This window comes from Oncorhynchus tshawytscha, linkage group LG02 (genome assembly GCF_018296145.1).
Source record: "Oncorhynchus tshawytscha isolate Ot180627B linkage group LG02, Otsh_v2.0, whole genome shotgun sequence".
In the NCBI taxonomy this organism is placed as follows: Eukaryota; Metazoa; Chordata; class Actinopteri; order Salmoniformes; family Salmonidae; genus Oncorhynchus; species Oncorhynchus tshawytscha.
This window is the reverse complement of record NC_056430.1, coordinates 28,422,265-28,450,244: the sequence shown is the minus strand read 5'-3', so window position 1 is coordinate 28,450,244 and position 27,980 is coordinate 28,422,265. Positions and strand designations below refer to the sequence as shown.

The window sequence follows — 27,980 nt, the reverse complement described above, 5'->3', positions numbered from 1 at the left end:
AGTGAACCACTACCTCTTGCCTTCTCTGTTTCCTTCAATGCATCTGTAATTTCTCCTGCAGGTTCTTCCCAAACTATCCTCCTCCATCACGCACGAGGTAGATAGCATCCTGGGGAACAAGCCGTACAGTAAAAAGGACTACCGTTCCTAACGCTTCGCCACCGCGCCAGTCAGCCAGGGCTGCTCCAGGGCTGCTCCAGGGCTGCTCCAGGGCTGCTCCAGGGCTGCTCCAGGGCTGCTCCAGGACTGCTCCAGGACTGCTCCAGGACTGCAGCGCAGGTCCATGCCCCACCTTTGCCTGATCCTCTGTTTGCTTGAGCTTTACTGAATGAGACCCCGGCGCATGAGTCTGGCCCCACCTCGGCCACCCTGGGGAGCATCATTTAGACTTACAGTGAAAAGAAAAGGATGATAAATAGATACGTGACCTCCGCAATGGAAGGAAGGATAGGTAGAAAAAATACAGAGAACAGGGGGTTAACTAGATGAATCCGTTATACATACAATTCAGCCGAAGCTGCAGTTTAAAAACCGAAGAAAATATTATTTCTAAAAAATAAAATAAAAAGCACACGCTTGCTTGGCAGACAGATATAATTGTATTTTTGGTGGAATAAAATCTAAATACTGAATGCTTACCAATGGAATTTAAGTTTATACAAATATACAACAAATACTCTGTTGCACATGTATAGCAACACATTTGTTTTTTGGAGTTCTGTTTCCAATTGCCTGTACATGTCCATAACAGTTTCTCTTAAACATCTGTTTTATTTGTGTGGTCTACATAATCTGTGTACTAGCCTCCTTGCAGGCAGAACAATCAGCACTTTAGTATTGTACAGTTCAGTCATTGAGAGGTTGTTGAACATTGTGAGAGGATGAAATAATTAAACCGTCTCACATATGGTCAGTCATTTCAGTGTAGAATCAGAATCTCCTCTCCTGTTTCAGTTTCCTATCTGTTCCCCTCAGTCAATCTGGTCTACACAGTGCAGGTTCTGCCAGGCAGACTAACCCCTAGTCTGAGTCCCACCTCTGAGCTGCAATAACTGCACTAGCCAGGTGGAGCAGGGTGTAGGACTACCCCCTAGTGGAAGGATTTAGCTCTGCTCTGCTTCTCTCGTGCGCCAGGTCTGTCATCTGTCAATAAGAACCTTGAGCAGGCTAGTTGATTGCCATAGAAAGGGTTCATTACTGGCCATGTAAAATGATGGCTGTATCTGTATTTACCTTTGTGTGGCAGTGTTTCTTTCTGATGTTTTACTGTAACTGCATCAGACGTAATGGTCTTAATTGTGCTACTCAGTCAGTTTTACAGACCTCTTTATTAGTCATTTTAGAGCAAATTCTCATGAAAATGGCACATTACCTAAATTGTGCTCAATGTGTGTGTGTTGCCTTATTTAGGTTCATTTTGAGCTGTGCTGGGCTGAGACAGCAGGCCCATAGCTGCCATTGGCAGTCAGGGCACAGACTGGTCTTGAGCCCCGTTTATGCCTCGTTCGGATATAAATCCTTTGTCCTGATCTTGTCCACATTCTGATTGTGCCTACATTTTCAGACCGGTGTAGATGACTAAAAGACGCATTGTGATCTTCCTGATCTATTCCGGAGGTAGTGAGGCACGCATTGTGTCTGGATATCTTACAAGACAGATCTGGAAAGAGAAACCATTTAAATGATCATTATTCTGCTTTTTAACATAATTGACTGGTGACATTGACCTATGGCATCAATATGTGTTTTAAAATGAATACATATTATTTTGAAAGAATAACTGTCAAATCATTTGCATGCAGGGAGGAACCAGGAAATCTGAGGACACAGTAGACGGATATGAGACACATTTTAATACCATGTTTAGATCTATTTCAGAAAATGTGGACACAATCAGATCATGGACAAGATCAGCACAAAGGGAGCAAGTTATGAACAAGGCTTGAGACAGTGGTCCCTGGTATATGGAAAGACTCATTGGTTTTAGTGGCAGCTGTTCCTGCCCAATCAGAGTGAAGACTGACGTGTGACATATGCGTGCGAGGCTTGCTAGGAAGAAAGGGCTGGTTTGAGTCAGCAGCTCAGGGATTTGGAACAGGGAATGTGTGTACTTGTTTGTATACCTGGTTAGTAAGATGTATTTAATGTGTACTGTACGTCTTTCCCGTGTGGATGGGGACCTGTCCAATCAAGACATTTTCACGTGGCTTGAGCCAAAGATATTCCAACATCTTTCAGCGACACATCTAAGTGTCTTGTCGCTTGTTGGAAGAGTATAGCGACCGACTTAAAATGCATACTATCTAGCTTATTATCTATGGACTCTCTTCATGTGTACAGCATAACCACTTGACCATGCTGTTCTATGCTTATACCCACATATACGGTACACATGCATTGTACACTACTTATGGAATGATCCGTTTATTTTCAGTTGGCAGATGATAATCAATACATTTTCAATAATCACAACCATTGCACACTGAAGACATCTGACGCTGCCCTGGATCAGTATTCACTCTCTAGCTGTTGGGTCCTCTTACTGTGAGACAAAGTGGAGAGCATGTGATGCATACATCCTCCAGCATGAGCCCTCGTCCCCCAGCCTATTGGGGAGTATTCTGACAAGCAAGGGGCATGCTTACAAGTGGAAATATAAGGAATACTCGCTACCATCTCATTCTCAGATTCAATGATTACAGTTGTATAGTACTGTAGTGTCAGTGAGTATGATAAAATGTAATGGTGGGTGAGGTTTGGATGCTTCTCAGGCAAAGTGAAGAGGTTTGTATGCTTTGCTAGACCCTCTGGTCGGACAACAAATACTTGGCATAGTGGAAACAAATGCTCCTTTTGTTTGTAGCATCTATGAGTTAAATATAAACTGTGTACATTTGATTTACTGTGTCTGGCAATGTATGTCTGAGTGAATTAGTAGAAAAGGCCAATGTGGTTTTCTCAAAAAAATAGAACTCTGTTTAATATTTGTTCATGATTTTCTGTCTTATTGTCTTCAGCAGGGAAATTACTGAAAAATATTCAGCACAAATGTTTAATAAATAAAATAGCTCAAAGGCATTGCCACAACGATGAGTGTTTTCCAAGGATGTATTTTGGTGGTCTTTGTCACAATATCAATTGAATTTGACATGTACATGCACAGAGCTGTGCACTGATTTGCCAGGTGATAATTGTAATGGTGTTGAGTGACCACAGAGCTCATCAATTTTCTGGCTTGCTCCTTACTGGCATATTGGGCTAGGAAAGTAGTATGAGTACTAGGAAAGCAGTATGGATTTTTATTGCAGAATTTGATCTGAATATAGTAGTGTGTTTGACTTTAAACAGCATTGATACACCACACATGATGAACTACTGTCCGTATAGGTTTGCTGCATTGTGTCCACAGTAGAACTGGCATTCCTTGGGCTGCTCCTACCATCTCCTGGTCCATTCAAGCCTTTCTAGGAGTACCTGCTTGTCACCCTTGGTGGTCTAGAACCTGTGTGTGTAAGTCAGGCTGTTTAGTGAGTAGACTCATCATTGCAGGGTTAGGGTCTCTGTGTTCCAGTGTGTTTTGATCCCCTGTCCAGTGCCCCCTCCACACAGCCACTGTAACATATTATAGTATTGATGTTACTATCAGCTCAGACCGCTATGACATCAGACCTGCAGATTAATGACGCTCATCTCACAGAATGCTGTATGTTAGAGATCATTTGTTTATGTTCTGGCCTTTCTTTCACCGTGCTGCATTTTCCTCTGTTAATATTACATCAATGTAAAGATTGACAAAAATAAGCAATTTATTTGTATTGCGTATGCATTGTCTTATCTCTTGTATGTACATAGTTTGACCTTTTTGTATATAGTTATGGTTGTGATCACCTCTGCCTTTTCATTATTTGTTCTTTTCATTTGCGGGCATTGCTAACTGCACTGTGCTTGAATCTGAATTTAGACAAAATGTACAGGTTCGGTCTTTAATAAAATGACAATGAAAAAAATATGAATTTGAAAAACAACACTTCCATGTGTCTGTTTCATTCATTGATTGTTTTTATCTTATGGGTTATTAACTGGGTGTCCTGATTTAAAAATCCTGTCCATTGTCTTGACCTGTACACAATATATACTACAGAAATATAAATATATGTAAGAGCACTTTATACATGTAAAAACAAAGTACTGTATAATATTACTGGGATGAGCCAACTATCTGCTCAGGTCATGGTTCCTGATTCACTGCAATCCAAAGGGGTGAACTAAATGTTGAAGATATGGATCAAAATTGCCCAATCAAACACTGTAGTAAACAAATGTACTGAACAGAATGTAGTTAATCTACTGGTCAACATACAGTAGATTAAAGCACAATAGCACCAACGTGTATAACAAGTCAATTCATATACTGTACATCAAACATAACTACTGCATTTACTGAAAATGTATCTCTGGTGGACAGACTACGAACATCTGAGCGGATTAAACAAGATTAACTTGCAATGGACATTATACGGGACTGGATTTATAAAGCACTTTTTCAGGAGCCCAAAGCGCTTTACATTGTATGATATGGATTCATCATCTTCTACACTATATAGATACATGGCTTGGTTTTGATGGGTGATGTATTGCCTTTGATGGCTTCGTAAGAGCAGATGACATACAAATGAATAAATGACTATATGATGTAAAGCTAAACACATTTGTATAGTGATTGCTCTGACAAAAATGCCAAATTTATACAGTGCCTTGCAATAGTATTCATCCCCCTTGGCGTTTTTCCTATGTTGTTGCATTACAACCTGTAATTTAAATTGATTTTAATTTGGATTTCATGTAATGGACATATGGACAAAATTGGTGAAGTGAAATTACTTCTTTTTTTTTTTAAAGTGGTGCGTGCATATGTATTTCGCCCCTAAATAAGATCTGGTGCAACCAATTACCTTCAGAAGTCACATAATTAGTTCAAGTCCACCTGTGTGCAAGCTAAGTGTCACATGATCTCAGTATATATACAGTTGAAGTCGGAAGTTTACATACACTTAGGTCGGAGTCATTAAAACTCATTTTTCAACCACCAAAAATTTCTTGTTAACAAACTATAGTTTGGGCAAGTGTGTTAGGACATCTACTTTGTGCACGACACAAGTAATTTTTCCAACAATTGTTTACAGAAATATTATTTCACTTATAATTCACTGTATCACAATTACAGTGGGTCAGAAGTTTACATACACTAAGTTGACTGTGCCTTTAAACAGCTTAGAAAATGTTATGGATTTAGAAGCTTCTGATAGGCTAATTGACATCATTTCAGGCAATTGGAGGTGTACCTGTGGATGTATTTCAAGGCCTACCTTCAAACTCAGTGCCCTCTTTGCTTGATATCATGGGTAACTCAAAAGAAATGAGCCAAGACCACATAAAAAATATTGTAGGCCTCCACAAGTCTGGTTCATCCTTGGGAGCAATTTACAAACGCCTGAAGGTACCACGTTCATCAGTACAAACAATAGTACGCAAGTATAAAAACCATGGGACCAAGCAGCCGTCATACCGCTCAGGAAGGAGACGCCTTCTGTCTCCTAGAGATGAACGTACTTTGGTTTGAAAAGTGCAAATCAATCCCAGAACAGCAAAGGACCTTGTGAAGATGCTGGAGGAAACAGGTACAAAAGTATCTATATCAACAGTAAAATGAGTCCTATATCGACATAACCTAAAAGGCCGCTCAGCAAGGAAGAAGACACTGCTCCAAAACTGCCATAAAAAAAGCCAGACTACAGTTTGGGGACAAAAATCATACTTTTTGTAGAAATGTCCTCTGGTCTGATGAAACAAAAATAGAACTGTTTGACCATAATGACCATCGTTATGTTTGGAGGGAAAACGGTGACGCTCGCAAGCCGAAGAACACCATCCCAACCGTGAAGCACAAGGGTGGCAGCATCATGTTGTGGGGCTGCTTTGCTGCACGAGGGACTGGTGCACGTCACAAAATAGATGGCAACATGAGGAATTAAAATGACGTGGATATATTGAAGCAACATCTCAAAACATCACTCAGGAAGTTAAAGCTTGGTCGCAAATGGGTCTTCCAAATGGACAATGACCCCAAGCATACTTCCAAAGTTGTGGCAAAATTGCTTACGGACAACAAAGTCAAGGTATTGGAGTGGCCATCACAAAGCCCTGACCTCAATCCTATAGAAAATGTGTGGGTTGAACTGAAAAAGTGTGTGCGAGCAAGGAGGCCTACAAACCTGACTCAGTTACACCAGCTCTGTCAAGAGGAATGGACCAAAATGAGCCCAAATTATTGTGGGAAGCTTATGGAAGGCTACCCGAAATGTTTGACCCAAGTTAAACAATTTAAAGGCAATGCTACCAAATATTAATTGCGTGTATGTAAACTTCTGACCCACTGGTTATCTTTATCATACTGCTAAAGCAACACTCGAGTGGTTTCAGGGGAAACATTTACATGTCTTGGAATGGCCTCGTCAAAGTCCAGACCTCAATCCAATTGAGAATCTGTGGCATGACTAAAAGATTGCTGTATACCAGCGGAACCCATCCAACTTGAAGGAGCTGGAGCAGTTTTGCCTTGAAGAATGGGCAAAAATCCCAGTGTCTAGATGTCCCAAGCTTATAGCGACATACCCCAAGAGACTTGCAGCTGTAATTGCTGCAAAAGGTGGCTCTACAGAGTATTGACTTTGCAGGGGTGAATAGTTATGCACGCTCAATGCAATGCTACCAAATACTAATTGAGTGTATGTTAACTTCTGACCCACTGGAATGTGATGAAAGAAATAAAAGCTGAAAATAATCATTCTCTCTACTATTATTCTGACATTTCACATTCTTAAAATAAAGTGGTGATCCTAACTGACCTAAGACAGGGAATGTCAGGAATTGTGAAAACCTGAGTTTAAATGTATTTGGCTAAGGTGTATGTAAACTTCCAACTTCAACTGTATACGCCTGTTCTGAACGGCCCCAGAGTCTGCAAAATCACTAAGCAAGGGGCACCACCAAGCAAGCGGCACCTTGAAGACCAAGGAGCTCTCCAAACAGGTCAGGGACAAAGTTGTTAAGAAGTACAGATCAGGGTTGGGTTATAAAAAAATATCTGAAACTTTGAACATCCCACGGAGCACCATCAAATCCATTTTAAAAAAAATGGAAAGAATATAGCACCACAACAAACCTGCCAAGAGAGTGCCGCCCATCAAAACTCACGGACTAGGCAAAAAAAAAATCCAAGGGGTGAATACTTTCACAAGCCACTGTATCTGGTATATGCACAAATTCCATCAAAATTCCAGGGGGAAATTACAAAAAGAATAAACATTAAATATTTTAACATTGCCAAGTATACAAAACAAATATCTTAAGAACAGCAGAGTGAGTCAGTGGATCTCTGAAATCAAGTGGTGTTGGACATTTAGCCCATCTCCACACACATCTCCTATATACCGTAGGTTCTTTGTCCAGGATAGGAGTGTGCAGAGGAGGGTAGTCCTGGTAACACCTGACCTCCCTCTAACTACCAGAAGGAGGTCACAACATCCAGGACCTCATCACTGATGAGTCAGGCCATGCCTGAGTGGGCACCATACATATATACTACACACACAATGAAAAGCTCTTCACTCTTCAAAACACAGATACACACGCACACCAAAGCATTATCCACCCCAGAGCAAACTTCCCCTGAGAGTCTATTTCTCTATGTCTGTCATCCAGCTACTGTGGGTGCAGCAATATCCTCTCCTGTTGGGGTGTGTATGTCTGAAATAATAATATCCACACTTTTAATCCACTTCAGTTCGGCTTCAGTGAAGCTTGTGCTGCTGCCTCAGTCTCGTTGAGGGGATTGGAGCCTTCAACCAAAAGGGGGAGCTATAATGCGTTATTGTCCAGATGTGAGTTATCCTCCCTCCTGCTTCTGTAGGGGAGGCGTGGAGGCCCACCTGAGGACAGGACACACACAGTGAGAGGAGCTGTCAGTTTACTCTTTATCTCAGCACACATTCATTATAGACAAACAGCACCACGAAGGAGAAATGCAACCTCAACAATTCTGTGCAATTTCACTACAGACAAAACACCTTGTCAGCACTATAATAAGTTGTTCATTATAAACATGTCAGTTCCAGTCAACTTTTCTCTCCAGTCCACCTTCATTATACCCAGTCCTGTACTGTGGGGGAAGTGTGGTGTGTGTGTGTTGGGGAGTCACTATTACCTTCCTGACAGGTGAGTCCGATCCAGCTGTTGAGACAGGTGCAGCGTCCGTTCCGATGGTCACAATAAGCCCCGTTGTCACACTCACACCTCTCTGTGCAGTCTGGCCCATAGCGGTTTGCTTTGCAGTCTGACAATAAACACACATGCAGGTAAGACAGACACAAGAATATAATTGGAAATAGGCTCAGATGGGGAATATTGGGTTGGCACTTGCTGCACTACCATCACACCGAAATGACTGAATGCTTCCAATTAAACATACAGTATTACTGGCTCTTACCAATGTCACATCTGGGTCCAGTCTTCCCTGAGGTGCACAGACACCTGCCACTCACAGGGTCACAGGGTGTGCCCTCCACACAGTCACATGATTTGGCACAGTTCACACCAAACCTGCCCTGGTGACACTCTGAAAGTTGACATGGTGGAGAACGATGGAGAGCAACAACATATTTAGTCTTTCTTCTATAGATCCTGCAATTGGTGGTTCATCGTAGATAGTATGAGGTCAGTTATGTGGCAGATGTCTCACCTCTGTGACAGCGGGAGCTGTGGTACCCAGGGGGACACACACAGAGTCCTGTGGAGGGGTGGCAGGACGCCCCATTCAGACAGTCACACTGGAGCTGGCACAGAGGGCCATGGAGACCAGGGGGGCATGCTGAGGACAGGCACAGGACACTTTTGATAGAGGATGCAATGCCAGTGGCTTTCACTGTTCTGACTGAGTGCTGACGTGTGTGTCACTCACCATTTTCACACTGACGACCGTAGTATCCTGGGATACACAGGCAGGTTCCTGTCAATCTGTCACAGGTTCCGTTGTTCCGGCAGTCACACTTCAGCTGGCAGTTAGCTCCAAACATCCCTGGAGGACATTCTATCACACAAGCAGACAGACACAGTGAGACAGCAGTTAAACCCATCTCATCTCCTGGATGAGTTAGCCATTTCTTGTGATTTTGCATAGGTGTACTTATTGTACAGTATCGCTCACCTGTATCACAGTGAGGCCCGGTCCAGCCCAGACCACAGGTACAGCTTCCAGAGACAGAGTCACACAGTCCTCCGTTACTGCAGTTACAGTGCTGAGCACAGTCCCCTCCAAACCATCCAGGAGCACAGCCTGACAATACACAGAAACTACACATTACAAACACACACATATTACAAAAATCTCTTTACCTTATAGACAGACAGAGACGCAAACAATCCTATTGGTGTTGTAAAAATAATTCCGCACTGTGATCTGTTCAACTCGATTCAGTAGGAACCGTACCTTGTCCACAGTCCTCTCCTCTTTGTCCAGAGCTGCAGTGACATATACCAGTGACAGGATCATTCTCTGCCCCCTCTCCACACAGCACCACGCGGGCACAATCATGCCCATAACGTCCCGCTAGGCATGCTGTAAAAAGAATACAGGGCATTAGGGACCATAGTGTTAATGCAGATACTATGCTATTACTGCATATACATTAAGTGATTTAAAAAGCTGAGTATGAACTCACTGATGTTGCAGTGTGCTCCGATGAACCCTGCTGTACATTCACAGGTGCCAGTGGTGGAGCTGCACTTCCCCCCGTTTTGACACCGACACTCTCGTTCGCAGTTGGGACCATACCGACCTTCCACACACCCTAGGAGCCAAAACAAAGCATTTGACCAGAAATCTTTTAACACACGAAAAGAGAAAAAAAAAACTAAAATAATCCCTAGACCAATGACATCCCCTATGGAAGGTTATGAAGGTGTCATTACCAACAGAGGGTAAAGTAAGTAAGTGCACGAGCCTTGGCGTGTGTGAGCCAGAACGACTCAAAGGAGCAGGAGCCTATCTCCTGTTTCTGTAGCGTGAGGTAGCTTGCTGTACAAGTACACCATTGGAGGCTCCTCAGAGGAGGAAGGGGAGGACCATCCTCCTCAGTGAATTTCATAAAAATGTAAATTGTAGAACATTTAAGTTATCCCGTTTAGATAAAATTATACTAAATATAATCACGTCACCAAATAACTGATTAAAACACAATATTTTGCAAAGGTCTACAGTAGCCTCAGCAGCACTCTGTGCACCAAGGTGTAGCCAGAGGACAGCTTGCTTCTGTCCTCCTCTGGGTACATTGACTTCAATACAAAACCTAGGAGGCTCTTGGTTCTCACCCCATTCCATAGACTTACACAGTAATTATGACAACTTCCAGAGGACGTCTTCCAACCTATCAGAGCTCTTGCAGCATGACATGTCATGTTGTCCACCCAATCAAAATGAATCATATACTACAGCTAGCTAGCACTGCAGTGTATAAAATGTGTTGAGTAGTTGAATCAAAGAGAGAAAGATAATAGTTGAACAGTATTGAACAAATTAATTTCTTCCAAAATGAAGGAGAAGCAAGAGAGAAATAGAGAGACAGAGAGATTGTCATTTTTTTTTCAATTTCAGTTTCAGTTACTTAGCTAGCAAATGCATCTAGCTAGTTTAGCCTACTTAAAAGACCCTACTCAAAGAGAGGGATGCTATGTTAGCCAGCCGGCTATGGCTTTCAAACACAACACTAGAACTCTTCCAAGTCAAGGTAAGCTTTTGGTATCACAAATGTATTGCCACTGGGGCCCGCCAGTGTAACTGCTTACTGACTGTACACTCTAACGTTACCGCATGATTGGAGCGGGTTTACTAACGTGTTAGTTCTATTAATTATGCTGACTATGACGTTACTTTAGCTAATATGGTGACAACGATATAGGCTGTTTGTAGAGGTTTGGCTTGGAAGTTTTTTTCGCCTGGTCACATACAGCTGAAGTGTTGTGCGTTGAAGTCCACAAGCGAAGGGAAGAGCAGGAATACAACGTGGCTGTTTAGAGAGTGAACTCTATGCGTGATCAGGGGTGTATTCATTCCGACGATTCTGTTTCTTAAATGGAAGCAAACAGAGCAAAAATGGGCATAAACATACCTGAATTTGTCCAATAGAAACTATTGTTTGCAACTGTTGGACTAATGATTACACCCTATATCAGCTAGATGCAGGCAGGATTGTGCAGGGCGGTATTGAATGTCACTGTCTGGCACCTCAAATTTGTCTCTCAACCTGTGTGCACCTTAATTCTCTTTGATTGGGTGGACAACATGACAGTTCATGCTGCAAGAGGGGGCTGTAGTTTCTGGGGGCTCCCGGGTGGTGCAACAGTCTAAGACACTGCATCTCAGTGCTAGAGGTGTCACTACAGACCCTGGTTCGAATCCAGTCTGTATCACAACCAGCCATGATTGGGAGTCCCATAGGGTGGCACACAATTGGCCCAGAGTCATCGGGGTAGGCCATCATTGTAAATAAGGATTTGTTCTTAACTGACTTGCCTAGTTGAAAAAAATGTGCCTTATCCCCTTAATGCCTAGTGCCAAACAGAGACACATCAGGTCCCTTTTTTCAGTCTTTGGTATGACTTGACCAGGGATCAAACTCCCAACCTTCCAATCTCAGGGTGGACACTCTAACAACAAGGCCTCTGAGTTGGTACCAGCAGAGGATGGTAGTGTATAATACATACCCTGGTTACATTTTGGACCCTGGAAGCCTGGGGCGCAGTAACAAAACCCAGTCACTGGGTGGCAGAGCTGGTTGGTCTCAGAACACTGGCACACCTGGTTACAGTTGAGCCCATATGTCCCTGATAGACAGGCTGGTGGGGTAGACAGACAGACAGACAGACAGACAGACAGACAGACAGACAGACAGACAGACAGACAGACAGACAGACAGACAGACAGACAGACAGACAGACAGACAGACAGACAGACAGACAGACAGACAGACAGACAGACAGACAGACAGACAGACAGACAGACAGACAGACAGACAGACAGACAGACAGACAGACAGACAGACAGACAGACAGACAGAGGTAAGCAACATGAAAAAGGAGACATTACAGCTGAAAGTCCAGATTGACAGAGAGGAGAAGAGCTGAGAGGGTAGTACAGTCCTCACTTTGTTCACAGCCATTGCCAGTGAATCCAGGGGGACAGCCACACTCCCCAGAGACATGGTGACAGGAAGTACCCTGGGGACAGGTGCAGCGTTGCACACAGCCCTTGCCATGGGTACCAGGAAGACAGGCTGGAGGTGAAAAGGAGTGGCAGTAAAAACCCTGAACATGTATGGCTGAAACTCCTTTCAGCGATAACCAGTGTGCAACAGGCTATGACAATATAAAAAGTTATTGTCATTAAAACTGGGCTACCTTTGTCACAAAGGGGTCCCCTCCAACCCGGTGGACACAGGCAGTGCCCGGTGACGTGGTGACAGGAGGCTTCATTTTCACACTGACAGCTCTCTTCACAGCTAGCTCCAAACAGGCCTGACCCACAGGCTGAGGGGGAGGAAAAGGAGAGAGGAGGAACTCAGAGACTGGATGTGATAAGAACATTCACTCACAAGAGGGTGCTGTGTTTACTGCTGTGTTCACTGCACCCAACATTGATGATCACAAAGACAGTAAATGTCCGCTTCTCTGTCTCTCTCTCACCTTTTTCACAGCGCTTTCCGACCCAGCCAGGACTACAGGTGCACTTGCCCGTCTGTCTGTCACACTGTCCCCCGTTCTCACACTGACACTGCTGCTGGCAGTCGGCCCCAAACTGCTCCGCTCCACACTCTATAACGTCAACACACCATCATGACAGCACATCAGAGCAGTGAAACCAACCACAGGCTAACAGGGAAACCTATAGTGTTTCTGCTGAGGACAGCAATACCTTCTCCAAAGCCAGTGGTTTGACCTAGCAGAAAGTTGGCTCAAGGAAGTGATAACTAGCCACAGAGTGGAGTTGCTAGGTAACACAGCAGCAGCATTAGAGGTTTCCTGTGCCTGGAGTGGAATAAGGGGCCTGGGGCTGAGTTTGGCATGGACGACCCATGGAAAGGTTTATATGGGTGCTATGGGAGGATAGTGTGTGATGTAGAGTAGAGTAGGGTGGTGAAATAGAGCCTCTGCGTTGGGTCTAGAGTGAGATGTTTACAGGGCAGACAGGAGACTGTAGGGTCTAGCAGACTGTCTGCGGTCTGAGGAGCAGCTCTGTGTCACACACACTGCCAGGGAACAGCACCAGGCAAAAACAAATGAGCTAAACCAGGGCAAATTAGGATGGAGACTCAATTTGTTTCCAGAATACAGTAAAACAAACCACAGGGCCAATGTTCTAAATGGTTTCTACCATTTCAGGTAACGCTATTCTTAGGCATGTCTGTCCAGACGACTCCAGACAGAGCCTTGATGCTTTTCCATAGCCTGCATTTCTAGTAATTGACTGGTACTGAATGGGGAACAATTATCCTGACTGGATAAATGCTTTAGGTCAACAGTCACAGAACATGATATTATATGGTAGTAAGGCATGAGTATGGTCACTTAGGGTCATGGTGACTCTATGGCTGTTTCAGTACCACTCACCTAGCTCACAGGCTGCGCCCATCCACCCGCTGGCACACATACACTGCCCACTGATTCGGTCACACGTGGCTCCATTCTGGCACAGGCAACGCTGGCAGCAGTCTGTTCCATAGAAGCCTACTGGGCATTCTAGGGGGGAAAATGGTAGACCCATGTTCATTACTTTATAGCCCTACAAATATTTTCTATACAGGACACATGCAATGTATTGTGGATAGTAAGATAGGAGTAGTGATCTGATCCTATTCTCCCTGTCCACACTCACCCTGTAAGCAGCTTGGCCCTGTCCAGCCTGGTGTACACACACACTGCCCGCTCGCCGGGTGGCAGCTACCATTGTTATGGCAACCGCAGGTTTGGCTGCAGCTCTCCCCATAGAAACCAGCCTGGCATGCTGCAAGAAAAAGATAAGAAACTGTTTACTTCTAAAGAACCAATCATTTCAATGTTAAACACACATTGGTAATACATATCTGATATGACATGTTTTATATTGTAGGCTGTCTGAAGTGTGGGAAGTCCAATACTAACTCAGGTTGCAGGTAGGACCAATCCACCCTGCAGGACACACACACACCCCAGTGACATGGCTGCAGTGACCTCCGTTCACACACACACACTTCTCCTGGCAGTCCAACCCATAGAAGCCCTGGGGACAGGCTAAAACACACACACACACGCACACACGCACACACACGCACACACACACACACACACACACACCGAGCCTTTACTTCTCAGCAAGCAAATAAAGCATATCAATCCACAATGTTAATAACTCAATGATTCCTATAGGCTAATTGAACATAATTACAGATAGAGTTCAGTCTATGGATACTATTTATAGTTTGGGTTCTGGATAAGGTTTAGAGAGATTTTGGGAGGTTCTCTTACGTTTCTCACAGAAGGTTCCAGTCCAGCCCACCAGACAGGTGCAGGCTCCGCTCACATGGTCACATGTCCCCTTGTTGTCACACTGACAGTGATGCAGACAGCCTAGCCCAAAATAGCCCGCTGGACACTCTGAGACACAGATTAACACAAGTACAGTAGGGAATGATAGGTGTGTGCTCTGAGATAGTCTGCTATTGTTCTGTCTCAGTACTAAGACTAGACTGAAAGGAAACAACCCACAAACACCTGATATCAGATATTTTGGTTGAGGACTCTCACACACATACTGTCATAGCATTGTGTCCCGGTGTAGCCGGCCTCACAGTTACACTGGCCCGTTGCCGCATCACAGCTCCCATCACCATCCTTACAGTCACATTTCTCAGCACAGTCCACCCCCCAGTGCCTGGCGTCACAGGCTGCCATGGAAACAAACAAACAGGAGCCATTTTAATTGAACAGTTTACATTCAGTGAGCGTAAGCTATATTTATTTATTTTGTATTCCTTCGAGACTGTGTTCAATGCCACACCCACTCTACCTTTCCTGCAGTTGTGTCCAGCCCAGCCAGGGGCACAGGTGCAACGGCCCGTGACTGGGTGGCAGCGCCCGCTGTTTTCACACAGGCAGCGCAGCTGGCATCCAACACCAAACCGTCCCGTCGGACATGCTACACCACACAAACATACTGTATGATAGCACTGTGAGCCAAAGAGTCACGCATACTGTACATACTGTGAACACACATATTGGAGTACCGTACGGTAAGTTCCCATGACACTGGTCGAAATGACATGCAAGCATCTGACGGCATTTAACAAGAAAACCGCTGGTTACACAAGAATAACATTTTCCTTCTCTGTGAAAACACGCCTGATGAAAACAGTGTTTATGACCTGTCTGTGCCTCAGACGGAGGGGAATGTGGTGTGGTTGATGTTTTAATGACCCACAACAAGCTCATCAATCTTTTAACGTCTCTTTCTAAAAATTAAACCACAACTACCACAAGAACCTTTGATCACAGTTCTTCCATTGACTCACTCATACTCACAGTTCTGACAGAGCCTGCCCATGTACCCAGGAGGGCAGGAACACGTCCCGTTGTGTTTGTCACACACTCCTCCATTCTCACAGGCTGGACAGGCCTCACGGCATCCCGCACCCCAGAAGCCCTTCACACACACTATAGCACAAATAAAGAGTATGAGTTAGCGTCATCATCAATATATCACAATGTTTTGACTTAGTTGTCGGGTGACATGATAAAATAAACTCAACTTAATGATCTGATTGTTCTCTTACCATTCTCACAGCGTTTTCCTGATGTTCCTGCAGGACACTGGCACTGGCCACTCACTCTGTCACATGGAGCCCCTGAGCAGTCACAGGCCTGAGTGCAACTTAGCCCAAACCTCCCCTCTGGACAGTCTAAAGGAGAGGACGGAGAGACAATGCTAGTCTTACTAAGAGAGGCTGCATACGATATTCCTACATAGTGACCCCATGACGTCAGAGAATTATGCCCCTCCCATATGACCAACAGGACAACCTACATTGATCACAGTTGTCTCCACGGCGACCAGCCGGGCACAGGCGTTGACACTGCCCGGTCACATGATCACAAGACACTCTAAGCGGGCACTCACATTTGTTCTCACAGCCTGGGCCAAACGTGCCTGGGTCACACTCTGAGGAGGGGGCGGAGGAGAGGAAAGTTAGACACATAAATCCCTACAAAAGGGCTGCATCCACAGCTACAGAACAGTGTGTGATGTAAATGGCTGCATCCACAGCTACAGAACAATGTGTGATGTAAAGGGCTGCATCCACAGCTACAGAACAGTGTGTGATGTAAAGGGCTGCATCCACAGCTACAGAACAGTGTGTGATGTAAATGGCTGCATCCACAGCTACAGAACAGTGTGTGATGTAAAGGGCTTGCATCCACAGCTACAGAACAGTGTGTGATGTAGGAAGATGATCATAACTTTTTCCTGCCACTAACCTTCCCTGCACGCGTTGCCTTGCCAACCGGGCTTGCAGACACAGGTGCCGTGGCGACGGTGACACTCCAGAGTGTTCTGCTGGACACACTCACACTCCTCTGAACAGCCCGGTCCAAAGGCCCACTTGGGACACACTGGATAGGGAAGGAGATAACATGAAAAATATTGAATAAGACCTGAATGTTATCGATATACACTGAGTATACAAAACATGCTCTTTCCATGACATTTACTGACCAGGTTAATCCAGGTGAAAGCTATGATCCCTTATTGATGTCACCTGGTAAATCCACTTCAAGCAATCTATCAAATGTATTTATCAGCTGATGTCACAAAGTGCTGTAGAGAAACCCAGCCTAAAACCCCAAACAGCAAGCAATGCAGATGTAGAAGCATGGTGGCTAGGAAAAACTCACTAGAAGGGCCGGAACCTAGGAAGAAACCTAGAGAGGAACTATGACTGGTGGCCAGTCCTCTTCTTGCTGTGCCAGGTGAATATTATAACAGTACATGGCCAAGATGTTCAAATGTTCATAGATGACCAACAGGATGTAGATGAAGGGGAGGAGACAGGTTAAAGAAGGATTTTTAAGCCTTGAGTCAATTGAGACATGGATTGTGTATGTGTGCCATTCAGAGGGTGAATGGGCTAGACAAAAGATTTAAGTGCCTATGAACGAGGTATGGCAGTAGGTGCCAGGCGCATCGGTTTGTGTCAAGAACTTCAACACTGCCGGGTTTTTCACGCTCAACACTTGCATTGGAGTCAACATGGGCCAGCATCCCTGTGGAACGCTTTCAACACTTTACAGAGTTCATGCTCAGATGAATTGATGCTGTTCAGAGGGCAAAAGAAGGCGTGCAACTCAATATTAGGAAAGTGTTGTTAATGTTTTGTACACTCAGTGTAGGTAGAGATTAGAGGTGAGGGGTCAGCAGTGTGAGTGACTCACGTAGATGGCAGAACCTCCCGTAGAGTCCAGGGTCACACAGACAGGCTCCGTAGGTGCGGTGGCAGCACCCGTTATTGGCACAGTTACACTTCTTATTGCACTGTTTCCCATAGAAGCCCTTAGGACAGCCTACAGACAACAATATATTGTTATCAGGCAACTGAACGTTTCAATAGTGTGTGAATAACTGAGAATGTTTTTTGTATGTACAGTATCTGTTAACCAGTAGTGACTCACCATCCTGGCACATGTCTCCACTGACCCCAGGTGGGCAGCGACAGTTCCCATTGACAGGGTCACAGGTGGCTCCGTTCTTACACTTACAGGGGAATGAGCAGTTCTTGCCAAAGGATCCCTCGGAACAAGCTGTTCCGAGTAGAATAAAACGTTATATATTTATCCATTATACAGAGAGAGACGTGTTATTCCACAGAGAAACACAGACATAAGATTGATCAGATTACTGATGTACTGTGTTGAGAGTGCAGTGTCTGTGTACACTGTGTGTATATACTGACTCTGGTTGCAGATGAGGCCTGTCCATCCATCGGGACAGTGACATCCATCTCTCCCTGGGCCACACAGCCCTCCGTTAGAGCAGTCCTCACAGGTCAGGCTGCAGTCATGGCCAAACGTGTTGTTCAGACACACTGCACACAGGACAGAAGAGATTACTGACTATAACATTCTAGAAACCTTCTGCTTGTGGTTAGGGATTTGCAAATCTTCAACTAAATTCTTCCTAGCAACCCCTGGTGAGATTACCTTAAATAATACAATACTGATTACTGTTTTCACATGAATAAATCAAGGAACAACACAAAACACATCCTATGGCTCTCTGCCACAGCCCCCTGCCACAGTCTATAAGCTTCCCCATTACTACAGAGGTATACAAAAAACAGCCTCAGTATATGAGGCTAACCAATTTGCCACCTGCTGTGGGGTATTTAATTGCCCAGTAACTAGTAAGCAAATAAGGAGGTCTGGCAGTCTACCTCCTGTTGCTCAGACACAGAGGCAATAAGATACAGGCCCAAAGTGTCTGTGTTCGGGTTCAGTGGCTCACCAAATTTCTCTGCTAACGTGCTCTCAGCCAGCAGCTCTCTAGCATCATCATCCTCATAGTCATCATAGCGCTCTAGGGGCTGGTTGTAGTCCTGCAGCAGGGCGAGCTGGGGCTGAGCCAGGGTCCCCACAATATCCTGGCCCCCACTAGACAGGGCCTCAACTGTGTTCCCCAGCACTACAGAGTAAGAGAGTAAGAGAGTAAGAGAGAGAGAGAGAGAGACAGAGAGAGAGAGAGAGAGAGAGAGAGAGAGAGAGAGATTAGGTTACCAGGATGTCCACATGGAGTGTGATGGTGCTGTGGCCCTAGGCAACAACATTTCATTTGATTGGTGTAACTCACGTTCACAGGAGCGTCGGTCCTCGCCCAGACGGAAGCCCTGGCGGCAGAAACACTGGAAGGAGCGGGCGGTGTTCTGGCATGTGTGATCACAGCCACCGTTGGCCGCCAGACACTCATCCACATCTACACAATACACACACACACACATTCCAGGTTCAACAGTTATATTGTATAATGAGTGCCCCACTAGATCACTATTCTAAGGTTATAGAGGGTGAACATACCATCACAGCTACATCCATCTGAGTTGAGGCGGTAGCCCGCTGAGCAGTAACACTCATAGCCCCCAGGGTAGTTGGTACAGTCCTGCTCGCAGCATGAACTTCCCTCTCCACACTCGTCCAGGTCTGCCAAACAAAACACACACAATGAAAAGCATTACTCGGATGATCATGATGTTGTGATATGTTACAAACCAGGCACATGTTAAACTGACCTGAGTTAAAGGGTAAAGATTCATCTCTAGACTGACCAACACCAATCTGAGCTGAATGGTCTCTAGATTGAATGGTAAAGGTTAGTCTCTAGACTGAACTGTAAAGGTTAGTCTCTAGACTGAATGATAAAGGTTAGTCTCTAGACTCAATGATAAAGGTTAGTCTCTAGACTCAATGATAAAGGTTAGTCTCTAGACTGAATGATAAAGGTTAGTCTCTAGATTGATTTTAGCTGAGCTGAATGTGGAAGGTTAATCTCTGAATGGTAAAGGTTAGTCTAGATTGAATGGTAAAGGTCAGTCTCTAGACCGAATGGTAAAGGTCAGTCTCTAGACCGAATGGTAAAGGTTAGTCTCTAGACTGAATGATAAAGGTTAGTTTCTAGACTGAATGATAAAGGTTAGTTTCTAGACTGAATGGTAAAGGACTGATCTGAGTGGTAAAGGTTCAGCTCTGAATGATAAAGGTTAGTCTCTAGACTAATCTTAGCTGAGCTGAATGGTGAAGGTTAATCTCTGAATGGTAAAGGTTAGTCTCTAGACTGATCTTAGCTGAGCTGAATGGGGAATGTTAATCTCTGAATGGTAAAGGTTAGTCTCTAGACTGACCGACACAGGTCTTGAGGTCATCCTCCAGTCGGTAACCCTGGTTACAGCTGCAGACAGGGCCACCAGTGGAGTGCTGGCAGTGATGGGAGCAGCCTCCGTTGTTGCTCTCACAGCTGTTGACAATCTCCATCTCAATCCCTGTCACAGAAACACGAGATGACTCTCCCATTACTTCTGATTGAAACATTTTGTACATTTCAGATCATTTCAAACAGGCAAAAGAGATGATGATGATTATAGGAGCCAAACTCACGGTAACACTGGCGTCCGTCTGCTCCCAGCTCGTAGGCAGTGTCACACACACAGGCGAAGGAGCCCGGGATGTTGTGGCAGCCATGAGCACATCCCGTCTGTTCAGACTCACACTCATCAATATCTGCGACAGATAAACAAAGAGTATATACGGATCTATTCTAGAACTTAAATACAGAGACATGATTGACCCTGTAGGAACAGTAGTGCAGTAGTCAACAGGTGGACATCTTACCCTCACAGGTCTTCCTGTCCTCTGCCAGCTTGTACCCATTTCTACAGTCACAGTTGGTCTTGTCACCATCAACAAGACAGTCTTGCTGGCAGCCGCCATTCTTATCATGACATGGATTCCCCACTTTAACATAGGAGACGCACAATGTTTAATGTTGACAGCACTTTATCTTGAAAAATATTTTACATTTCTAACAAATATAATTGAAAGGCGGCGCACAATTGGCCCAGTGTCGTCCGGGCTGGGCCGAAGTAGGCTGTCATTGTAAATAAGAATTTGTTCTTAACTGACTTGCCTAGTTACATAAAGGTTCAATTTGAAAATCAGTGGGAAGGGGGAGGACATTTATCTAAAATGCAGTTTACTTTGAATACACACTGACACAACTACTCAAGACAAAGGTCCCAACTCTACACTGGGCTGAGTATTTTTCTGCACATTTAAGTGCGTTTACTTGTGTCTGCCTGTCCTGTACACTACAGCAGCTGGAGTGAGAAGCTTCAGCACTGCAGAAATTAGAGGAAGCTGGTCCTGGCCAACCATTACAACGTAAAAGCATCTAAAAGACAGTAATTATTCTAAAATTATAATCTTCCTTCCCTCAGAGAAAACTAGTCCACCTCAGCGCTGAGAGAGAGAGAGAGAGAGAGCCTTGGGCTGTCAGAGCATTATGATAAACAACATCATAATGTTGAGAAAACAGGAAAGATGAGTGAACACTTCAAATCAGGGTCGTATTCACACTAATTTAACGTCTCATCAAGTCCAACTTACCCTTCCTCCGACATTTTGTTGGACATGAACTATTGGCAGCTATGAATCTATAGTGTTATGACAAACTCTTCAAAAGGACACCTTGGATTCACAAATACCTTTCCCTCAACTCTCTAGATGCTGTCATGCTTGTATCATGCCTACACTCTCCCCTCTCCATCTATCCATTACTTAGACATGTTGCAATTGTAAAGTTACAGCTTAAAGCTCCTGCAAGCATGGTTATCCACAGTTAGTTTCATGTCTGTATCAGGCTGCTTTCTCTCTTAGCTGCCTGTCACTCAACATGCACAGAAAGCTGCTCTCTCTCTCTGCACTAGTGGTTACTTCAGCCAAAGACAGTATGCATTTACGATCAGTAATGTAGCCTATATTTGTGTTGAAAAAGAGAACCATATGTTTACAATAAAATGTGACATCACACTCTGTCAACTTGCCCGCTATGCAGTCTATCTACTAAACATACTTCATCTGCAGTTTCCCATGTCAGACCTGAGATCCAACGATACACTGGGAGAGTGAAAGGAAACGCCATTAAATGTGACGTGGGAGCTTATTTCTAATTTGTATTTAATTGGTTGAAATGTTATTTTCACATGGAGGGAATTTCAGTAATTGGCAAGTGCTCGGATAGATTATTCATCTGTGAGTTAGTATGTGAGTGCTGTTGGGTGCATAGTAGTGTAGAAAGTCCAGAGGATGGGTACACTCACATTTGCAGTGCTTTCCATCGTCAGCAAGCACGTAGTTGGCTCTACAGCGGCAGCGGAAGGCAGTAGGGGACTGCTGTACACAGAAATGCTCACATCCTCCATTACCGATGTCACATGATTGGACAGCTGGACACAGACAGACAGATACAATACATTTTTGTTATATTTTCACAGTAACCTTTACTCTGCATCCTTTGCTCTTTCTGAAAGGCTGCAAGCTCAGAAGTGCTACCAACATAAACACTGTGCTAAACACCTCAGTGGTTTGTTCTACTTTGACCCAGTAAAGAGCCATCAACAGGCCTGAAGGGCCAATAATCACACAGACAGCGGAAGGAAGGTCCTCAGTGGTGAAGGAAACTCTGAGATGATGAGTTGAAGCCAGAGCCAGATCACTGACTGATCTCTGCTTTCTACATCTCTTTGTCTCTCCTCTCCCATGCAGCCATAGCATGTCTCTGCTTGACCTGGTTCTCTGGGAGAACATTAAGTAGAGGTTTTAACAGCAGGTTTTGTTTAATGGTGTTTTGATAAAGTGAGGGACAGACCAGAGCCTATCCACCATCTGAAACTCTTAGATCCCTCCATCAACTACACTGGCTGGACACATTATGCATCCATCTGCTTGATTAGGTGGACCTCTCCTGGAAAGCCATCAACTGGATATAAAAAATGACTGATATGTTGAATTGATATGGGAAGACATCTGGGGTTCCTTTCCTCTCCTGTGTATGTGGCTATTGGTATGCATCTCTCTCTCTCTCTCTCTCTCTCTCTCTCTCTCTCTCTCTCTCGCAAGAGAGGGATGTACAGTATCCATCCCATCCAGTGGTAGAGCACAGCTCCCAGACCTCTGTCGGGAGAAAGATATGCAGACTCACAGATAAGCATCACCCCTGAGACAGTCCACATGTGCATTGTGATTATTAGTGCAATCAGTCATCATCCCCTGTGTTCCACACTGCAGCCATCACATAACTCAGTGACACTAGGGTTCCCCTATCTATCCTGTTTCATTCCTATACTCATATCATATCCATTCTGCCAAAGCCAAGAAAAGCAGCATACATTTCCATTCTCAATGTCAGAGAAGGCGCCCTGTGTACATTCCTAGCTGTGTGCATTGAGATTGAGTTTATACTCATGTGCTAACAGCTGTTTTTAAAAGCCTTGGGGCTGTACACTGAGTCGTGCATCTCGGCGATGATAGAGACAAGTTACAGGTACAACGTAAACACACAGGCGGGAGAGCTGGAGAGTAAGTGGATCTCACACAGAGTTAGGCCAGCGGCCTCTATGAGATTGCCTAAGACTTTAAATACCACACTGACAGAATGAAATGCAGAGAAGTATTGGCTTTTCAACTAAACTGAGACCTTTCTATACTGTAGTTCCTCAGGCCTATACTAACTCCTACCTGGCTCTGGGTTTTCCAAAAGCTTCCACTGACTAGAATGACACAATATGTTTGTGGTTTGTATATCATGATGATGTTGTATAACATAGGGATATCAGGTTAATTGTCCACTGGGTGCTGTTGTTACTCACCGATGCAGGTGCGTCCATCCACATGGAGTCGAGAGCCTGGGTTGCATTCACAGTGATAGGAGCCCCTGGTGTTCACGCATCTGTGCTGGCAGCCCCCGTTATAGACCTGGCACTCATCAATATCTGCAGGGCCACGCACCACACACACACACAGAACGAGGAAGGGAATTTATAGCAATTGTCCTAAAGGTTGTCTCATTATCAGAAAGGTACCACTGAAGAATCAGCTCCAGAAAGCTTCCATGTGCTGAGACAGGAATTTAGACTCAGCTTTAGGAGAAAGATACGCTCCTACATTTTTCATTTGGCATTTTATAGACTCTCTTATCCAGAGCGACTTACAAGAGCATTTAAGGTTAAGTGTAGGGCCGGTACGATACCAGTATCTCGATACTTGTTAGTATCATGGCAAAGAAATAAAACACAATACGGATTTAACTTCTTCAGGAAAACAGCCTGTGTTCGTGTTTTCATTTTGACATGGAAACATTTTTGCAATAGTGGTATCGTCCCAGCCCTAGTTAAGTGCCTTGCTCAAGGGCACATCGACATATTCTTTCCCCTAGTCAGCTCAGGGATTCAAACCAGGAACCTTTCGATTACTGGCCCAATACACTTAACCGCAAGGTTACCTGCCACCCTCCAAGAGGAAGGAGTAAGATGGATGAGGGTACAAGTACTCCGCCAGTGCACCAGTGCCCAAACAAACAAATCCTCCATGTGGTAACAACTACTGAACAGTTAAATCCAAATTAAAATTCCTGAACTCTCTCTATCAGTCTCAGGGACATGTCACAGGAGCATTTGGAAACCCAAATCGAAGTACACAAAACATAGACATTCCACCAAACCAAACGCTGAGATTGTAAACAAATTAAGACAGATGTTCTTTATCAGGGAGACTTAACAGGGGAATAAAATACTACTTGTCCTTTCTGCAATGTCATTTCAAAATGTTAAAAACTCATTTCCAGTTTATAGCTCATGCAAGGGGTTAACAAATAATCGTAGGCCAGCCATAACTGACCCCCAGTGAGATCAGAGGTGAACCATTCTGTTTTGACTGGTAACATTCAGTATGTCGGAAGTTTCATACAGTCCTTATATTAGGCTTGTGAATCACTATGATGTGAACAGTTTCCGGCTAATCTGACTGTCTGTACAATAAGTAACACACCATTAAATGACTGATGGTTGGGGCCAGTTTAAATAACTAAGGCAGAGTGAGTTATGTGCCGCTCAGAGGAGTTCAGTAAGTCCACTCACAGAGAATTTATCTTCAAGAAGAAACTATTTGAAGAATTCAGCTTAAAAATGTGTTTTTTAAACAAGAGGAAAGATAGGGAAAACTTAATAGACAAGTTTCTATAATATCATCCTCTTCCCATTGTTTAGTTCTTATTATACAATGGGTCTAATCCTGGATGCAGATTGGTTAAAACTGCACTGGGGTTGCTGGATCGAATCCCCGAGCTGACAAGGTAAAAATCTGTCATTCTGCCCCTGAACAAGGCAGTTAACCCACGGTTCCCTGGTAGGCCGTCATTGTAAAATAAGAATTTGTTCTTAACTGACTTGCCTAGTTAAATAAAGGTTAAAAAATATAAATATAATAATAATAATTCCAGCTGGTGTCTATTCCACAAGTTACCACTGGCTAGTTATGACTTTGAAATGCCTATCTACTCTGTTCCATCTGACAGCGCAATCCACTGTCTCATCAGCCCAGCCAGACAATTTATAAACTTTATCTCCACTATAAAAAGCATCTAGACATTATCTTCCATTTCATTTAGACTTGCAATTGGTTTTAAATAGCGAAGATTTGTATAAACCTTGCAGTCTGTCTCTCTGACATTTGCAACATTGTTGGGTCCTGAGTGGCGCTGCAGTCTAAGGCACTGCTTCTCAGTGCTTGATGCGTCACTACAGACACCCTGGTTCGAATCCAGGCCAGATCACAACTGGCTGTGATTGGGAGTCCCATAGGGAGGTGCACAATTGGCCCAGCATCATTCAGGTTTGGCTGGTGTAGGCCGTCATTGTAAATAAGAATTTGTTCTTAACTGACTTGCCTAGTTAAAAAAAAGGCAAAAAAATAAAATAAAAATTGTTTCAGAATTGAAATTTGATTTCCAGCTGTCCCAAAGAAATGAAGGTGTCGGGATGAAACAGACAAGTAGGCAGCTTTTCTCAGCCAGTCGAAATCATGAGTCAACATAATTGTTATGGATATACACAAAGAAATGTCAAATGAAACGAAGTGCAGCTAGTTTGCAGTCTTCCCAGCTTCAGTTTGAGGTGATTGTGTTAGCTGTGATGTTGGCTAGCTCCTCTGAACAACAGAGGACATTTTCTATGCCAGGTGTATTCTATTGATGTATCCAAATAAATGTCACCAGAAAACAGCTCAAACAAATGCAAATGCAGCTACTTTGTTGTTATTCTGGCTGCACTGTTTGACGTGACTATAAGTTAGCCGTAGTTGGCTAGCTAACAAGAAATGGACAAGAACGTTGCCAGCCAGAATGGCAATAGAACATTGAGAACGAACAACTGGGTACCATCCATAGACACAGAAAAAAAAAGACTTAATGACTGAGTCGCAACTCTGACAACCGAACCGATAGAACGAACAACCAGCCAGCGTGGGTAGCAACCCTAGATTTTTGTCAGGACTATATTTTGTGGAAGGATGAATAAATTAACGAAATAAAAATAATATGAATGAATTCATCAAAATGTTTTTTTCTATGAAAATAGAAAATATATAAATCATTATTTGAATATGTTGGTAACCCGTTGTATAAAAGTGATAATGCCATCGAAGCCGGTGTTTGGAGGATATATCAGCACAGTTTGCCGGGCTTCGACTTTGTCTTGGGCCTAAAAACACCCGTGCCAATATATCCTTCAAACACTGTCTTCGAGGGCATTATCACTTAAATATGTCATTGTGTTATGCTTTGCATTGTGAACAATATGCAATTGTGAAGTCATGTGTTATGCACTACTCAAGTTATTAAAGGCAAATCCCAAATTTTTCATGATCTATTTCTCCTTTGTAATATTCAGCAATAATAAACATTCATCACACATAAAAACCCTCATAACAATAATAAACTCCTCAATTGGAACAATAATGTAGTCATTGTGTGCTAATGTCATTACACTGTCATGCTGGCACATCCCCTTTTTTCAGTGGTGACTTAACTGTGCCTAACATGATCAATCTTTCTCTTTTCATGCACTTGGAGCCATGGAGGGGGAAATGAGTTCCAGAGGCACAGTACCAGAAGGAGAGAGCCCAGAGAACCCCCACCCCCTTCCAGAGCCCTGGTGGCTGGCGGCACGCTATGTGGGATCTGGACTGGCACAGCTGAGCTCCATTGCCGTCATTACACGGCACCCCAACGATATCTGTCTGACATGAAAGCAGCCTGATAGACACTAACAACCTGTGACCACATCCAGAACAAAATGTATCACAGCGGATTCTGGGAGGGAACAGAAGCCCTCCCCTGGGGGTTACAATACCTACACAATGGAGGGGGAGATTTTATGAATATTTATTTTTGGCCTTGCTGCTTGTAACCCCAACAGAACAGATTTAAATACTGTATAATCAGAAACACTTAGCCAAGCCATAGTGTGCACTGTGCAGTGGGTTAGAGAAGCATGCAACCATTTCAATCCTTACTGTACTGTACATCCTACACCACCAGTATTCCTCATCTCTAGTTCTGTCTATAGATGAACCCATTCACTCGCATTGGAGGCATCTTTTAAGATGGTGTTTTGGGACAGAGTACATCCTCTACACATTATACCAATTTAGCTCCAAACTGCTGCCAAACTTCAGCTCAGTTCCATCCAGGAAAGCTGGCAGGCAGATGGGTGCTCTCTTTTCTGTCCATGCAGCATGTTTGTGTTTGGTTTTTAATGAAATCACTCCAAAGATGTTTCCCTGTGGACCATGGCATACTGTAAAAGCCCTCTAGGCTGGTTTCCCTGTGGACCATGGCATACTGTAAAAGCCCTCTAGGCTGGTTTCCATGTCTAGAACATGATTCCACAGAGCATGGTCCCAAAGCCTCAGCAGCCACAGGCTTACAGCAGCCATAAGGCCAGGAGCCATTAGGCCAGTTTTTCACTATTCATGGAAAAATAGTTTAGCTTTGGTTTTTATGGCTGCTGCAAGCATGACATCTACATGGATTTCTAGCTGATTCTCAGTTGTGTGGTTTGAATACAAATTAGGATGCACCTGACTCATGCAGCCAGATATAGGACGATGTACTGCATGTAAGATATTGGAACCCATTCAGATAAACCAGAGTTTGACTATCTTCCAGAGCTGCACTGAAGTAACTCTCAAACTTAGTAACTCTCAAACTGAAAGTGTTGAGTCATTTTTTATAGTGACAA

General features: G+C 44.0%; 2 protein-coding genes across 12 annotated transcripts in view; one reads left to right on the top strand and one right to left on the bottom strand.

The window, feature by feature from the left end:
* Positions 1-4,025, top strand: part of kcnab2a (potassium voltage-gated channel subfamily A regulatory beta subunit 2a) — a 119,185-nt gene extending 115,160 nt beyond the window's left edge. For all 10 annotated transcript variants that reach the window (XM_024374890.1, XM_024374893.1, XM_024374892.2 and 7 more), the window contains one exon: positions 62-4,025. In XM_024374890.1, coding sequence (XP_024230658.1) covers positions 62-151 — 90 coding nt within the window. In that variant the 3' untranslated portion in view covers positions 152-4,025. The remainder of the gene's footprint in view (positions 1-61) is intronic.
* Positions 4,026-7,165: 3,140 nt separating this feature from the next.
* Positions 7,166-27,980, bottom strand: part of LOC112215667 (multiple epidermal growth factor-like domains protein 6) — a 96,806-nt gene continuing 75,991 nt past the window's right edge. For both annotated transcript variants that reach the window (XM_042296179.1, XM_024374886.2), the window contains 33 exons: positions 23,553-23,675; positions 22,005-22,130; positions 20,518-20,640; positions 20,284-20,406; positions 20,031-20,168; positions 19,210-19,332; positions 18,986-19,108; positions 18,644-18,820; positions 18,093-18,224; positions 17,812-17,940; positions 17,575-17,703; positions 16,621-16,755; positions 16,169-16,303; positions 15,918-16,043; positions 15,667-15,798; positions 15,155-15,283; positions 14,901-15,032; positions 14,614-14,742; positions 14,251-14,379; positions 13,985-14,113; positions 13,720-13,848; positions 12,796-12,924; positions 12,511-12,639; positions 12,258-12,386; positions 11,818-11,949; positions 9,777-9,905; positions 9,545-9,673; positions 9,263-9,391; positions 9,017-9,145; positions 8,798-8,926; positions 8,546-8,674; positions 8,264-8,392; positions 7,166-7,988 (listed from right to left, as the gene is read on the bottom strand). In XM_042296179.1, coding sequence (XP_042152113.1) covers positions 7,918-7,988; positions 8,264-8,392; positions 8,546-8,674; positions 8,798-8,926; positions 9,017-9,145; positions 9,263-9,391; positions 9,545-9,673; positions 9,777-9,905; positions 11,818-11,949; positions 12,258-12,386; positions 12,511-12,639; positions 12,796-12,924; positions 13,720-13,848; positions 13,985-14,113; positions 14,251-14,379; positions 14,614-14,742; positions 14,901-15,032; positions 15,155-15,283; positions 15,667-15,798; positions 15,918-16,043; positions 16,169-16,303; positions 16,621-16,755; positions 17,575-17,703; positions 17,812-17,940; positions 18,093-18,224; positions 18,644-18,820; positions 18,986-19,108; positions 19,210-19,332; positions 20,031-20,168; positions 20,284-20,406; positions 20,518-20,640; positions 22,005-22,130; positions 23,553-23,675 — 4,244 coding nt within the window. In that variant the 3' untranslated portion in view covers positions 7,166-7,917. The remainder of the gene's footprint in view (positions 7,989-8,263; positions 8,393-8,545; positions 8,675-8,797; positions 8,927-9,016; positions 9,146-9,262; positions 9,392-9,544; positions 9,674-9,776; positions 9,906-11,817; positions 11,950-12,257; positions 12,387-12,510; positions 12,640-12,795; positions 12,925-13,719; positions 13,849-13,984; positions 14,114-14,250; positions 14,380-14,613; positions 14,743-14,900; positions 15,033-15,154; positions 15,284-15,666; positions 15,799-15,917; positions 16,044-16,168; positions 16,304-16,620; positions 16,756-17,574; positions 17,704-17,811; positions 17,941-18,092; positions 18,225-18,643; positions 18,821-18,985; positions 19,109-19,209; positions 19,333-20,030; positions 20,169-20,283; positions 20,407-20,517; positions 20,641-22,004; positions 22,131-23,552; positions 23,676-27,980) is intronic.